The sequence below is a fragment of the Brienomyrus brachyistius genome, unplaced genomic scaffold, assembly GCF_023856365.1.
Source record: "Brienomyrus brachyistius isolate T26 unplaced genomic scaffold, BBRACH_0.4 scaffold36, whole genome shotgun sequence".
NCBI lineage: Eukaryota > Metazoa > Chordata > Actinopteri > Osteoglossiformes > Mormyridae > Brienomyrus > Brienomyrus brachyistius.
Window position 1 is genome coordinate 1438793 of NW_026042311.1, and position 16083 is coordinate 1454875.

At 44.1% G+C, this 16083-nt stretch overlaps 1 protein-coding gene across 1 annotated transcript in view; it reads right to left on the reverse strand.

Annotated features, from left to right (window-relative positions):
- LOC125721930 (protein NLRC5-like) overlaps positions 1 to 16083 on the reverse strand; it is a gene marked incomplete at its 3' end in the record, with an annotated part of 510329 nt that overhangs the window by 480112 nt on the left and 14134 nt on the right. The window contains exons 8-12 of the mRNA XM_048998139.1: positions 14141 to 15851; positions 9929 to 10102; positions 9147 to 9320; positions 8156 to 8329; positions 1670 to 1843 (exon numbers count right to left, since the gene is read on the reverse strand). Coding sequence (XP_048854096.1) covers positions 1670 to 1843; positions 8156 to 8329; positions 9147 to 9320; positions 9929 to 10102; positions 14141 to 15851 — 2407 coding nt within the window. The remainder of the gene's footprint in view (positions 1 to 1669; positions 1844 to 8155; positions 8330 to 9146; positions 9321 to 9928; positions 10103 to 14140; positions 15852 to 16083) is intronic.

Below are 16083 nucleotides of genomic sequence, written 5' to 3' on the forward strand. Positions count from 1 at the left end.
CGGTGCCTCGTCGCCCTGCCTCGCTCCCCTCTCCGGGTCCTGGTCGGTCGCCTGGGGGTTCCCCGACGGCGGCTCCTCGGTCGCCTGCGGGGCCCCTACCTCCGGCCCTCCCCCGGACATCGCCGCCTGCTGCGGCTCCCCCCTCCTCCGTGCCTTCGCCCTGGCCCCTTCCAGCTCCCTCGTCCCCTTCCCTGGTGCTCCCTCCTGCTCCCTCCCTGGCCCCTCCGCGGGTCCCTCGCCCTGTCTCCTCTGCCCCTTCTCGGTCCCCTCCGGCTCCGGCCTCCCGGCCGCCTGCGGCCCCTCCGGCTGCCGCCCGTCGCCCGCTGGGGCTCCCTCGGGCTCCCCTTCCTTCCCCCTCCTTCTCTCCCTTCTTTCCCATCTCTGTCCCGCCTGTCTTTTCTCCTCCTTCCGCCTTTGTCCCTCGTCCCGTCCGTCGCCCCCTTCCTTGGCACGCCCGGTGTAGCGCGCCTTTGGGGGGGGGTTCTGTCATGCCCGGCTCGTCCGCTCCTCGTGTGTGCCACGCCCCCTAATTACCCACGTGTGATTTCCTGATCCTGCCCAGTCGTGTCTTGTTTCCTGCTGCCTTGTTCCGTGTATTTAAGTCCTGGTCTCCCCAGTTTGCTTGGTCTGTCATTGATGTTAGTGGCGTTACATGTCTCCTGCTCCCCGTTACCTCATTAAACCCCCGTTTTCCCGTTATCCCGCTTGCCTGCCTGCTCCTTCCACGCCCTACCGCACGATCGCCGCTTACCTCCGCGACCGGTCGTGACATGATCCTTGTAATGAAGATATTTTAATGGAGCCAAAGGTTAATGCACTTTATTATGAACTCATAAAATGCTTGTCCTAACCTCACATATTTTAATATAGATTGAGTATATTGCGTTTTTACAAAGATCTGTCATAAAGGTTTGTTTCATTGTTTCAGATGACGTATTAATTTCACTGTCTTTTAGGTGCAGTGTGACCTCTGCAGTAGCTGGGCACACTTCAAATGTGCCAAATACAAGAAATACTCGTCCACTTATGTTTGTGACAAATGTTCAGAAAAATAAACTTTGTTCAGTTTTTCCTTAAACCTGCTTACTTGTTTTTTATTTAGAACATTCACAGATTGTTATAAAACTAAGGAAAGTTTTTTTTATCACATAAGATGCCCACAATGTGGTTGAAACCAGCAGAAATGCATGGGGCATAAGAAGCTAATTACTTAATCAACAATGATTATTTTATGACATTACATTCTTATCATGGCATTAATTTTCCTTATGAAAACTGCTACCCCACTAAAGCACAGTAAAGTTATCTTGATAGCATAAATATTTATACAGATGTCCATTCAAGAGTATGGGTAGGAAATTGTCTAAAATGACATGAAACTCACCTAAACACAAGCATGGAAATCCATCTACACACAGTGCAAAGAGCCACACTCATCACAACTGTGTGAATACAACCATAACATAGTATTAATGGGATTATTAATAAAAACATTCAAACACACTTACATTTCTGTAAGCCTGGTCTGGTCCTGCACTCTCCACCGTGATCCACACTATAGGAGAAGCAGAATGACATAGTACTGCTGCATCCATTTATTTATTGGTGCCTCTTCTTCACATACATGCATAAGTATCTATAGTGTGTCAGATACACACTCTGTACTCACTTCAGCTTCTCCAGTTTAGAGCTGGGATCCTCCAGTACGGCAGAGAGCAGCTTCACTCCTGAGTCTCCTGGGTGATTGTAGCTCAGATCCAGCTCTCTCAGGTGTGAGGGGTTTGACCTCAGAGCTGAAGCCAGGAAAGAACAGCCTTCTTCTGTGACTCTACAGCCTGACAGCCTGCAGAGAGACAGACAAAACTCCCCAGTAAATAAGATCACCTCACCATTACAAGCATTACTTTTAAGTAAAAATGACTGCTCTAATAAATATTTCAATAATCACGCAAAATTAACATCTTTTGCACATTTTATAAGAACCTATACTTCTCAGAACAAGAACAAGATCCAGTTGATATAGAATCGTTTTTGAATAATCTAGACTTACCTATATTAATCAATGAAACAGCAGATGCCCTTTATGCCAGAGGTGGAGATTTCAGGTCTAGAGAGTACAAATCCAGACTTCAAGATTTTGTTTCAACCAACCAGTTGGATATAAAGAGTCACAATCACAGAGTATTCAACTGGTTTGTTGAAACAAAATCTTGGTCTGGATTTGTACTCCATACACCTGAACTCTCCACCTCTGCTTGATGCACCATTAACATCAGAAGAACTCCATAAGGTCCTCAACCAAATGCCTAACAACCAATCGTCACACTGGATGGTTACCATGCAGAAATGTATACACATTTTTGTGGCATATTATCTCCCATCTTCAATAGACTGGTAAGAGAAATTAAACATACATCACAAATCCCATCACATCTGAGCGCAGCGACCATTACAATGTTATTGAAACCTGATAAAGACCAAACACAACCCTCCAGTAACCGGCCATCAAAGTGTTATTGAAACCTGATAAAGACCAAACACAACCCTCCAGTTACCGGCCATTACAGTGTTATTAAAACCTGATAAAGACCCAACACAACCCTCCAGTTACCGGGTATTACAGTGTTATTGAAACCTGATAAAGACCCAACACAACCCTCCAGTTACCAGCCATTACAGTGTCATTGAGACCATATAAAGACCCAACACAACCCTCCAGTTACCGGCCATTACAGCGTTATTGAAACCTGATAAAGACCCAACACAACCCTCCAGTTACCAGCCATTACATTAACATTTACATTTACAGTATTTGGCAGACGTCCTTAGCCAGAGTGACTTACATAAGTGCTTTGAGACACTGCGATGAATTTCCGATGCTAGCTCAATAAGAACCCAAGCTATGAATATCATCTGTCTGAAAACTCCGTTGAGAAGTGCAGATTATACATACATACCAGAAAAAGAGCCGAGTAAGAATACAGAAGTACTACGTCAGGTATTTCTGAAAAAGGAATGTTTTGAGTCGTCGCTTGAAGACATTCAAGGATTCAGCTGTTCGGACATCTAGGGGGAGTTCATTCCACCAATTAGGTGCCAGGACAGAGAAGAGCCGAGATGTGTGTCTTCCTTGTGCCTTGAGGGGAGGTGGGACCAGTTGAGCAGTGCTGGAGAATCGGAGAGATCGTGGTGCAGTGCGGGGTGTGATGAGGTCCTTTAGGTAGGATGGTGCCAGAGAATTTTTGGCTTTGTATGCGAGCATCAGTGTTTTGAATCTGATGCGGGCAGCTACAGGAAGCCAGTGGAGGGAGCGCTGCAAGGGAGTGGTGTGGGAGAACTTGGGAAGGTTGAAAATAAGACGAGCAGCTGCATTCTGAATCAGTTGGAGGGGACGGATGGCGCTCAGTGGTAAACCCGCTAGAAGCGAGTTGCAGTAGTCAAGGCGTGAGATGACGAGGGACTGGACGAGTATCTGGGTAGCCTGAGTGGAAAGAAATGGACGTATCCTCCTGATGTTAAAGAGGAGAAACCGACAAGAGTGAGAAAGACTGGCGATATGTGAGGAAAATGACAACCGATCATCTATGGTAACTCCAAGGTTTCTAGCAGAAACCGAAGGACGGATCAGGGAGTTGTCAAAAGAGATCGCAAGGTCCTGGAGGGGGGATGAGTCAGCCGGGATGTAAAGCAGCTCAGTTTTACTAGTGTTGAGTTTTAGCTGGTGAGTGGTCATCCAAGATGACATGTCTGTCAAGCATGCAGAGATCTTAGTGGAGACATGAGTGTCTGAGGGAGGGAAGGAGAGGATGAATTGAGTGTCATCGGCATAGCAGTGTTAGGGGAAGCCATGTGAGGATATAACTTCGCCAAGAGATTTAGTATAGAGGGAGAATAGGAGAGGACCAAGAACCGAGCCCTGAGGGACACCGGTGGAAAGACAACGTGGAGTAGATGTGGATCCATTCCATGTCACTTGGTATGTTCGGCCTTCTAGGTAGGAAGCCAGCCAGCGCCAGGCCAAGCCACCAATGCCAAGACTCCTAAGGATGGATAGGAGAGTTTTGTGGTTGACCGTGTCAAATTCTGCTGATAGGTCAAGAAGGATGAGGACAGATGACAGTTTGGCTGATCTGGCAGCATGTAGCTTCTCAGTGACTGCTAAGAGGGCAGTCTCTGTAGAGTGAGCTGCTTTAAAGCCAGACTGATTAGGATCCTGGAGGTTGTTCTGAGAGAGATAGAGAGAAAGCTGGTTGTAGACTGTACGTTCGAGGATTTTTGAAAGGAAGGAAAGAAGCGATACTGGTCAGTAGCTGCAAGTGTCTGAGGGATTTAGAGTGGGTGTTTTATAAGATGGGAATGACCCTGGCTATTTTGAATGCTGTTGGTACATGACCGGAGGTTATGGAGCCATTAATGATAGTCGTGATGAAGGGGAGAAGGTCTAGAGAGATTGTCTGAAGCAATGCAGAAGGGATTGGATCAAGTGGGCAGGTGGTAGGGTTGGAAGATGAGATGACTTTCATGATCTCATCTGCCGTAAGACCGGAAAACTGGGCCAGTGAGGGGGGAGGGAAATCCTTAGTGTGTAGTGTAGTGGATGAGGGAGAGAATGTCTGACAGATTCTGTCAATCTTCTCGGCAAAGAAGTTGGCAAAATCTTCAGCAGTCAGGAAGGAAGGAGCAGGAGGAGGCGGAGGGTTGAGTAGAGAGAAAAAGATGTTATGGAGTTTGCGAGGCTCTCGTGAGGATAATTCTAGTTTGTCTTTGTAAAAGGCAGTTTTAGCTGCAGTCACGTCTGAAGAGAATTTGGATAGCAGAGTACGGTAGGAAGACAGATCTGCATCAAGCTTAGATTTCTTCCACGTCCTCTCTGCTACCCGCAATTCTCTTCGGTTGGTGCGTAATGCAGTTGAAAGCCAAGGAGTAGGCCGAGTTTTCCTGGGTTTGGAAGACAACGGGCAGAGGTTGTCCAAGGATGTGTAAAGTGAGGAGATGAGAGTATCAGTTACAGACTCCAGTGCCAAGGAGGAAAAGGAGTCAAGGTCAGGAAGGTAAGACAGAGTGCAGGAAGCAACAGAAGAAGGGGAGACAGAGTGGAGGTTTGGTCGAGTGGGGAGGAAACGTTGAAAACCGGGATTGGGCAAGACGGGTAGGGCAATGGTAAAGGATACAAAGTGGTGATCAGAAATGTGTAGAGGAGTAGAAGTGATGTCAGTACAGTGTCATTGAAACCATATAAAGACCAAACACAACCCTCCATTTACCGGGTATTACAGTGTAAATGACACCTGATAAAGACCAAACACAACCCTCCAGTTACCAGCCCTTACAGTGTTATTGAAACCTGATAAAGACCAAACACAACCCTCCAGTTACCGGCCATTACAGTGTTATTGAATCCTGATAAAGACCCAACACAACCCTCCAGTTACCGGCCATTACAGTGTTACTGAAATCTGATAAAGACCAAACACAACCCTCCAGTTACCGGCCATTACAGTGTTATTGAAACCTGATAAAGACCAAACACAACCCTCCAGTTACCGGCCATTACAGTGTTACTGAAACCTGATAAAGACCCAACACAACCCTCCAGTTACCGGCCATTACAGTGTTTCTGAGACCTGATAAAGACCCAACACAACCCTCCATTTACCGGGTATTACAGTGTTATTGAAACCTGATAAAGACCAAACACAACCCTCCAGTTACCAGCCATTACAGTGTCATTGAGACCATATAAAGACCAAACATAACCCTCCAGTTACCGGCCAGTGTTATTGAAACCTGATAAAGACCAAACACAACCCTCCAGTTACCTGCCACTCTCACTAATGAATACATTCTTGAAAATCATTACAAATGCTCTTGACACTCGTCATTATAATCCATCTTGATCAGACAAACTTTATCAAGACAAGACATGCCTTGGACAACATCCATAGATTATTTAATTTAGTTTAGACTGCTCAGCATTCCCACACTAAAACCATGATTACATCATTAGATGCAGAAACGGCATCTGACAGTCAGTTGGACATTCCTCTTTAATACATTGCATAGATTTGGCTTCGGAGAGTCGTTCACCAACTGGGTTAAAATACTGTACACCTCAGCCAAAGCTACAGTGTCACAGATGGGATCACATCACCTGCATTCACACTCTGACGGGGAAGACAGCCTACATGCCCACTCTCTCCTTCATTGTTTGCCATCTTCATAGAAACGCTTGGGGCAGAAATATGGCAGAACAGTGAAATAAATGGAATTCATACTAATAACAGTGCACAAAGGGTGTCACAGATAATTATCTGCGTGCTCTGTGGGCCTGTGTATATTTTGATAAATTTTTCTGAACGGACCAAAGCGAACCTGATTGTTTCTTCGAAACCCCTATATCCCCCTCTCACATTAAAAAATATTCTAGGTGGGGTCTTACCAAGGAATTGTATAATCTTAGCATCACCTCCTTTAACTTAAACTCCACACACCTAGAGATGTAACCCAACATCCTATTGGCCTTTTTAATTGCTTCCCCACACTGGCGAGAGTGGGACATGGAAGCATCAACATACACACCGAGGTCTTTCTCATAATCAGCTACCTTTATTTCAGTGGAACTCATTAAATATTTGTACTTTGTATTTCTGCTCCCTGCATGGATTACCTTACATTTATTTATATTAAATTTCATTTGCCAGGTATCAGCCCAGTTGCTAATTAAATCAAGATCCCGTTGTAGCCTCTGTGCTGCTAGGTCAGTATCTGCTACACCACCCACCTTGGTGTCATCTGCTAATATAACTAGTTTACTGTATGTATTGGTGTTAATTTCATTAATGTAAATTAGGAACAATAGTGGTCCTAAAATTGAACCCTGTGGTACCCCACTATGAACGCAGGCCTACTGTGACATTGTGCCTCTAATAACATTGTGCCTGTTAACCAGTTTTCAATCCAAGCTGCTACAGTTCCTAAAATCCCTGCAGCTTTGAGCTTAAGCGAGAACCGTTTGAGGGGGACAACATCAAAGGCCTTCTGCAAATCTAAGTACTTTATGTGATCAATTTCTCTTGTAGCTTCCTCAAAGAACTCAAGTAGATTAGTTGAACAGGATCTACCTCTCCTAAATCCATGTTGGCTACCCCTCAGAATGTTATTTGTAACTGTCATGCCCGGCTTGTCTGATCCTCGAGTGTGCCACGCCCCCTGATTATCCACGTGTGCTTCCTCCATCTTGCCCAGTGTCTGATTATTTTCGCCCAGTCTTGTCTATTTCAGTCCACGTCTTGCCCTGGTTTTTGTCTGTCATTGATGTTAGTCGATGTCAGATGTTTCCTGGCCTCCATTTCCCGAATAAATCCTCAGTTTTCCCCTTCTTCTGCCTGCCTCATCCTTGCCTGATTCTTCCTGCCCACCTGCCTTTTCGCCTTACCCGTCCGATAACCCGTGATTCTGATAGTATCCAGGTAATATACCATTTTCACTTGGATTATAGCTTCCATTACTTTTACAATTATGCAAGTTAAAGTAATTGGCCTATAGTTTGCTGGATTACATCTATCCCCTTTTTTGAATATGGGCGTTATATTATTTTGAGCTTAACCAGGCTTTGTACCACAGCAGCCTCAGTTATAAACACAGCGCCCTCCGCAATTAATGGCACCCCATTGTACAAGGGGTAACCCTTTTTACAAATATTTACAAGGGGTGCGGATAATTGTGGAGGGAATGTATATTGTTTATATACGACACTGTATTTGTACTAAATGGTGGTAAGTTAATCATGTCCTCTACTGTGAACACCCGTGTAAAATAATCATTAAACTCATTTACTATATCAATTTCATTTTCAATTATATGGCCCTTACTATCCTGCAGATGAGTGAGTTCAGCTTTTAGAGCTCTTTTGGAGTTAAAGTATTGGAAGAAACTTTTAATGTCATCCTTAGCCTCCAATGCAATCTTCCTTTCGACATTCCACTTACTGTAGCGAGTCTAATGTTATTTTTTAAGTCAACCCACAGACTCCTGCTTTATTTTGAAATCATTAGTTATGTTCTACCTTAGTATCTCCAGCGTACAGTGTGAAATACCCAGTAATACTGACCTCAGGACCCCCAGTTTACAGGTTGGAATACCCAGTAAGACTGACCTCAGTATCTCCAGTTTACAGTGCAAATCCCCCAGTCCAGCAGAGAGCAGCTTCACTCCTGAGTCCTGCAGGTCATTGTCACTCAGATCCAGCTCTCTCAGAGGTGAGGAGTTTGATCTGAGAGCTGAAGCCAGTGCCTCACAGCATTTCTCTGTGAGTTCACACCAGCCCATCCTTAAAAAAATTAAACACTTTTAAATCCACTTTTTATACTGCAGCACTGTATTCAAATGAGGAGAATAGGGGCCATGACATAATGGATTTTCAGAAAACAATTAAATTACTAAAAATCACTTTAACAATCATCCTGATTCTGTTTTGTGTCCATTATTTATTTGTCCATAACACATTAAAGTCAGCATGTTTGTAACAGTGCTGTTAACTTTGCTAAACAACACAAATGGTTTGCATGGATTACAGTATATGGTTGAATGAATGTTTCCTGCTTCACTGCATAATTATTTCTATCATGGATCGAGGGCTAGGGGCGGCATGGTGGTGCAGTGGTTAGCACTGTTGCCTCACACCTCTGGGACCCGGGTTCGAGTCTCCGTGGTCACATGTGTGTGGAGTTTGCATGTTCTCCCCATGTCGTCGTGGGGTTTCCTCCGGGTACTCCGGTTTCCCCCCACAGTCCAAAAACGTGCTAAGGCTAATTGGAGTCGCTGAATTGCCCATAGGTGTGCATGTGTGAGTGACTGGTGTGTGAGTGTGCCCTGCGATGGGCTGGCCCCCCATCCTGGGTTGTTCCCTGCCTCATGCCCATTGCTTCCGGGATAGGCTCCAGACCCCCCGCGACCCAATAGGATAAGCAGTTTGGAAAATGGATGGATGGATGGATCGAGGGCTGATAAGATTGTGGGATATAAGGAAGTAGGAGAAGAAAACAGAAGCTGTTTGTGTTTGTTATGTATTATGTAACTGCTGAAAGGCATTGTGGGTTTTCTTGCTGTCCAGTTACTTTTGTGTAAAATGCATATTCTGTACTCACTGCAGCTTCTCCAGTTTACAGCTGGGATCCTCCAGTAGAGCAGAGAGCAGCTTCACTCCTGAGTCTCCTGAGTGATTGTAGCTCAGATCCAGCTCTCTCAGGTGTGAGGGGTTTAACTTCAGAGCTGAAGCCAGGGAAGAACAGCCTTCTTCTGTGACTCTACAGCCTGACAGCCTGCAGAGAGAGAGAGAGACAGAAACTCCTCAATAAATAATATCACCTCACCATTACAATTATTAAATAAATGTGACTGATCAAATAAATAATTCAAGAATTACAGTTTAGTGTCTAAGACAAGGCAGGACCCCTCCTCCCTTTCCCTTAGCTAATTGCTCACTATCTCCTCTTTATAATGTGGAATACCCAATAATATTGACCTCAGTATCTCCAGTTTACAGTGTGGAATACTGAGTAATACTGACCTCAGTATCTCCAGCGTACAGTGTGGAATACCCAGTAATACTGACCTCAGTATCTCCAGCGTACAGTGTGGAGTACCCAGTACTACTGACCTCAGTATCTCCAGCGTACAGTGTGGAATACCCAGTACTACTGACCTCAGTATCCCCAGTTTACAGTGTGGAATACCCAGTAATATTGACCTCAGTATCTCCTCCTCATAGTGTGGAATTCCCAGTAAAACAGACCTCAGTATCTCCTCCGTATAGTGTGAAATACCCTGCAATACTGACTTGAGTATCCACAGTTTACATTGTGGAATTCCCTGTAATAATGACCTCAGTATCCCCAGTCTGCAGCGTGAAATACCCAGTAATACTGACCTCAATATCTCCAGTTTACAGTGTAAATCCCCCAGTGCAGCAGAGAGCAGCTTCATTCCTGAATCCTTCAGGTTATTGTCACTCAGGTCCAGCTCTCTCAGGGGGGAAGAGTTTGATCTTAGAGCTGAAGACAGCACTTCACAGTGTTTATCTATGAGATCACAGCTGTTCAGCCTGAAACAGAAAACACTTTAAGACACAGACATATACACATCCTACACATTAGTAAAATACAAAGCATTACAATAAGCATTTGTCTTAGGCTACATACAAAGCAAGATAACAGAAGGATTCATGATTTGCTTTCAGTTCAGCTTTCTAGCCTAAGATTCTGAAGCAGTTAAAAAGAAACATTGCACAGAATTTCACAAGCATTGTCCCTTGCAGTAACCATACGTTTGCCATTCTTGTAAGTTCAGTATTGTCAGATCACCAACTTCTATCTTTTGCTATTCAAGTGCAGCTTTCTGGTAAGAATTTTGAGCTTCCCAACTCTCTCTCTCTCTCTCTCTCTCTCTCTCTCTCTCTCATCTATCATTTCCGGTGCAAATGTGCTGCTGCAATATTTCAGTCTGACCTAGGAGTGTCTGACTAAAGTGCTTATAGCTTTAGCACATTTGAAATTCTTCTTCTTAGTCTTGCGGGATCATCTCTTTGTAGTTCTTCACCTCCAATCACCATTGTTATTGTTTATAGACCACCTGGTCCCTAACCTTCAATCACCATTGTTATTGTGTATAGACTGCCTGGTCCCTAACCTCCAATCACCATTGTTATTGTCTATAGTCTGGCTGGTCCCTAACCTCCAATCACCATTGTTATTGTTTATAGACCACCTGGTCCCTAACCTTCAATCACCATTGTTATTGTGTATAGACTGCCTGGTCCCTAACCTCCAATCACCATTGTTATTGTCTATAGTCTGGCTGGTCCCTAACCTCCAATCACCATTCTTATTGTGTATAGACCAGCCAGTCCCTAACCTACAATCACCATTGTTATTGTGTATAGACCGGCTGGTCCCTAACCTACAATCACCATTTTTATTGTGTATAGACCATCTGGTCCCTAACCTCAAACCACCATTGTTATTGTGTATAGACCGCCTGGTCCCTAGCCTACAATCACCATTCTTATTGTGTATAGACCATCTGGTCCCTAACCTCCAATCACCATTCTTATTGTGTATATACCGCCTGGTCCCTGGAGTTTGCAGATTTTTCAACAATCCTGGTGGTCACTGTTGACAAAGCCATGAAATTAATATCCACATGAAGAATGACAGTGATCCTTTAACAACAACGTTTTCCGCTATCCTAGACTCTGTAGGTGTTTGTCAGAATGTAGTCAGGCTACTCATGCCTGTAACCACACCCTGGATTTGATTCTTAGCCATGGTGTCCTGGTGGAACACATATCTATTATACCTCAGAATCCTCTGCTTTCACATCATTACTTGTTAACGTTTGATATACAGTATAGCCTCCCTTCGGCTCCAGGCCCAAAGTACAGTATCAGACCTTCCATTGCCTCATTAACTACAACAGTGTTTCTCAACCAACTTTCACAGTCCTTCAGCCTTACATCTGAAGCCCCGTGTGAAAATGAACCTGAATGGGTACCTGTGCACATGAAGAAATCGCTTCGCAGCACCTAGATCTTGTAGCTCCACTTAAGAAGATAAAGCATAGAGATAAGAAACCTGCCCCCTGGTGCTCTGATCATACGCGTAACTTAAACAGGCTTCATGCAAGCTAGAGCGCAAATGGGGCTCAACTGAACTAGAAGTTTTCAGATCTACCTGGAAGGAGCCTCTCTAAGTACAGACTGCGAGGTCTGTGTACCTCTCCAGACTCATGGAAGAGAAAAAAAAAATCCTAAATTCCTATTTGAATCTCTGTCTAGGTTAACACAGGATTCTTCAACATTAAACTCACAAGTCTCACAAGCTTTTATGAGTAATGACTTTATTACATTTGTAATGGTAAAATAAAGATTAGACAGACCATCCAGTGCACGTCTGTAGCTACATACAGCTGCCAGCCTCCTGCTAGTCCTATGCGTACTGATAATGTGACCTTTGAATCTTTCCTTCTTATAAAACAATCAGAACTTCTGAGCTTAGTTTCCTCCTGCAAACCTCTACTATCCTCATAGACCCAATTCCTACAAAATTCCCGAAGGAGATTCGACCACTGATTAGCACCACCCTGTTAAATGTGTTAGATTAGTCTCTTAGGCCTGGATATGATCCAAAACCTTTTAAAGTAGCTGTTATTAGACCTGTTCTAAAGAAACCAAATCTTGAACCTAGTGATTTAGGAAAGTATAAATCAGTCTCCAATCTTCCGCTCATTTCAAAGATCCTGGAAAAGCTGTTGCTCACCAGCTGTCTGCTTTCCTACAGAAAAATAATGCTGATGAATTATATCAGTCTGGCTTTAGACCAAACCACAGCACAGAAACAGCTTCAGGCAAAGTAGTGAATGATTTTCTTATGGCTTCTGACAGTGGCTGTATGTCTGTGTTGGTATTACTAGACTTAAGTGCAGCATCGATACTGTGGACCATAATATCCTCTTGGAGCGGCTAGAATCTGTGGTTGGCATTAAGGAGACAGCCCTCTCTTGGTTTGGCTCCTATTTAACTGATCATTATCAGTTTGTCCACGTGAACAATGAATCTTCCAAGATCACTAAAGTCAAATATGGTGCAGACGCACATACGACAGGGCTGAGATTCCAGGCTGCCTGAGACAAGGCCTAGTCTGGTATGAGAGGTACCCCGCCCACCCACACACACACACACAGATGCACACAGATAACAAGGGAGGCCAGCATTCCATCTTTTATGGCCCAAAGATTTAGGGACCTACGGACAGCAGAGTGGTCCTCAAGGATAGGGGCCCCTCAACTTGGCACCCAATCCCCTACCCATACATCCTGCCTTACATACCACACATTCACCCAACACCCTAAAGAAAGTTTCTTTTAAGTTTGGCCTTTGTATTCCCTATATATTGATTTACTCATGACTACTAGTCTCGATACCCAGACAGGTTATGTTTGTGAGTCCTCAGACAGTCTTAGTGTTTAGCTACCCCTGCATACATGCTCTCATGATTATCCCAGAGGAATCTTGAAACTTAAATAATGTAACCAGGTATCTTAGTGTGGCTCCTAACTATCAGAGGTTCTTTCTTTCTTTGTTTAACAACCCCCCCTTTTCCACATTCCTCTGTGGCCCTTATCTGATCTTTGTGGTCCGTTAGCACTTCTTTGTCCTCTACTGTTCTGCAGTAAAAGACTGAATTAATGTCCATATTATCAATTCTGGAGAGCAGATAATTGGGATAAGCCACACCAACCAAAATATGTTGTTCCCAGATGTGCAATTTAAATTTTTTCCTAAAAGTTCCTAAGTTCCTAATTTTCCCGTAGGAATGCATGTGTGAGTGAATGGTGTGTGAGTGTGCCCTGCGATGGGCTGGCCCCCCATCCTGGGTTGTTCCCTGCCTCGTGCCCATTGCTTCTGGGATAGGCTCCGGACCCCCCAAGAATTTGGAAAATGTATGTATGGATGTTTATCTATTTCTGCTGGACTAGATGTGTCGTTACATCCTCAGCCAGGTGCAGCTGAGGCCAGCAGAGGGCGCCAGTGAGCAGCCAGAGACAGCAGTCATACGGAAGCTCCCAGCTCTGGGCTCCATCACATGAACACGCCTGCTGACAATAACACTCACATACCACTTATACACCCTGTGGATAAAGAGCCTCACTGTTTCTATAGCAGGTTAGGATGCTGTGCTGTGATCAGAAGGCAGACTGGATGGGAATGGAAACGTAGTAACAAACAAAAAGTGACATCACTACCTTCAGTCATTATAAAGGCTGTGGTCAAGATTAGCTACTGCTATACAAACAGCTATAGCTGTGATTATCAAAATGAAACCCACTTATTAATCCATGAGGAGAAATATATAATTATGTGACCCTCAAGGCACAAAACCACACAGAAGTCACATGACCGTATTTTTAGATATTTTTTGAAGAATTTTTGTGCTCTTTCGTTTGATACCATGATCCTAATTTCTAATTTTTGACCCAAGTGTACAGTTTTCTGCTGGAGGGTCACATATGTATTATACATGTAAAGCAATATTCATGTATAACAGCCAGACCAGACATGATTTCCCATCCCCACGTCACTTACAGAGCCGTCCTGGAGTTCTTGACCACAGGCAGCAGCCTGCAGTGCTCTTCATCTGATCTGATGTATTTCTTCAGGTCAAACACATCCAGCTCCTCATCTGACATCAGCATCACAAAGGCCAGAGCTGAGTACTGTGCAGGTGAGAGGTCATCTGCTGAAATGTTTCCTGAATTCAGGTATCTTTGTACTTCTTCTACTAGAGAATTGTCACCCAGTTCAGTCAGACAGTGGAACAGGTTGATGGTCCTTTCTGGAGATAAATTCTCCTTTATTTTCTCCTTGATGTATTGGGCTGTTTCCTTAATGGTATGTGACCTGATTCTTGTCGGCCCCAGTAGCCTTTGTAACAGAGTCTTACTGGAGTCTGTTGAGAGGCCCAGGAGGAAGCGGAGGTAGAGGTCCAAGAATCCATTCTTGCTCTTTAATGCCTGATCCACTGCAGTCTTCAGCAGGTCAGCTGATGAGTTTGACAGAAACACATATAAAGCAGCGAGATACTCCTGGATGCTCAGATGCACAAAGCAGTACACCTTCTCCTGGTACAACCCACACTCCTCTTTAAAGACTTCTGTGCACACTCCAGAGTAAACTGAAGCTTCAGCGACATCAATGCCATTCTCTGTCAGATCATGCTCATAAAATATGAGATTGCCTTTCTCAAGGTTGTCAAAAGCCAGTTTACCAAGTTTTAAAAGGAATTGCTTGCTGTATTCCTTGACCTTAGTTTCATGGTTTTTCATATACTTGTCATTTTTTAAACTTGTCTGAAAGATCAGGAAGTGTGTGTACATTTCAGTCAGAGTCTTTGGAATTTCTCCCCTGTCAGTCTCACTAAAAAACCTCTTAAGCACAGTGGCTGAAATCCAGCAGAACACAGGAATGTGGCACATGATGAAGAGGCTCCTTGATGATTTCACATGTGTGATTATCCTGCTGGCCAGGCTCTGATCATTAAATCTCTTCTTGAAATACTCCTCCTTCTGGGCATCACTGAACCCTCGTATCTCTGTCACCTGGTGGACAGACTTAGCAGGTATCTGATTGGCTGCTGCTGGCCGGGAGGTTATCCAGAGGAGAGCGGATGGGAGTAGATTCCCTTTAATGAGGTTAGTCAACAGCACATCCAGTGACATTTTCTTTGTTACATCAAACCAGCTCTCACTGTTCTGAAAATCGAGAAGAAGGCGACACTCATCCAGACCATCAAAGATGAACAAGACTTTGTACCTAAACAGCTCAGTGGATTGAAATGATTTCAGTTCTGGGACAAAGTGATGAAGCAGTTCAATCAGACTGTATTCACCCTTAATCAAATTCAGGTCCCGGAAAGGAAGAGCAAATATGAAGTGAACATCCTGGTTTGCTTTTCCTTCTGCCCAGTCGAGAATAAATTTCTGCACAGAGACTGTTTTCCCGATACCTGCTATGCCTTTAGTGAGTACAGTTCTAATAGGTGTCTCACGCCCACATAAGGGTTTAAATATATCATTGCACTTGACTGTAGTATCTTCTGTTCGCCTTTTCTTGGATGCTGTTTCAATCTGTCTCACTTCATGTTCATCATTCACTGCTCCAGTCCCACCTTCAGTTATGTAGAGTTCTGTGTAAATCTCACTGAGAAGTGTTGGCTGTCCTTCCTTAGCTTTCCCTTCAAATACACACTCAAATTGATTCTTAAGTTTACGTTTGAATTCCTGCAGCATGAGCTGTCCTGAAAAGAAATGAGAGGAAAATGCACTAATTCTCACCGTGAACCTGACCAGTATGAGAGGAAGAATATTTTCCAAAAACACACTTTTTCACACATACATATCCAGATATTTCCCTGTGACTGCGAAACTGAAAGTTTTATCATGCGTATTTTACTGGAACACTGCATACAGGACCGTGAATCAGCCTTAGGCAGCCAAAAGAAATGTTTAAAGCCATTTATCTGGGTAGTA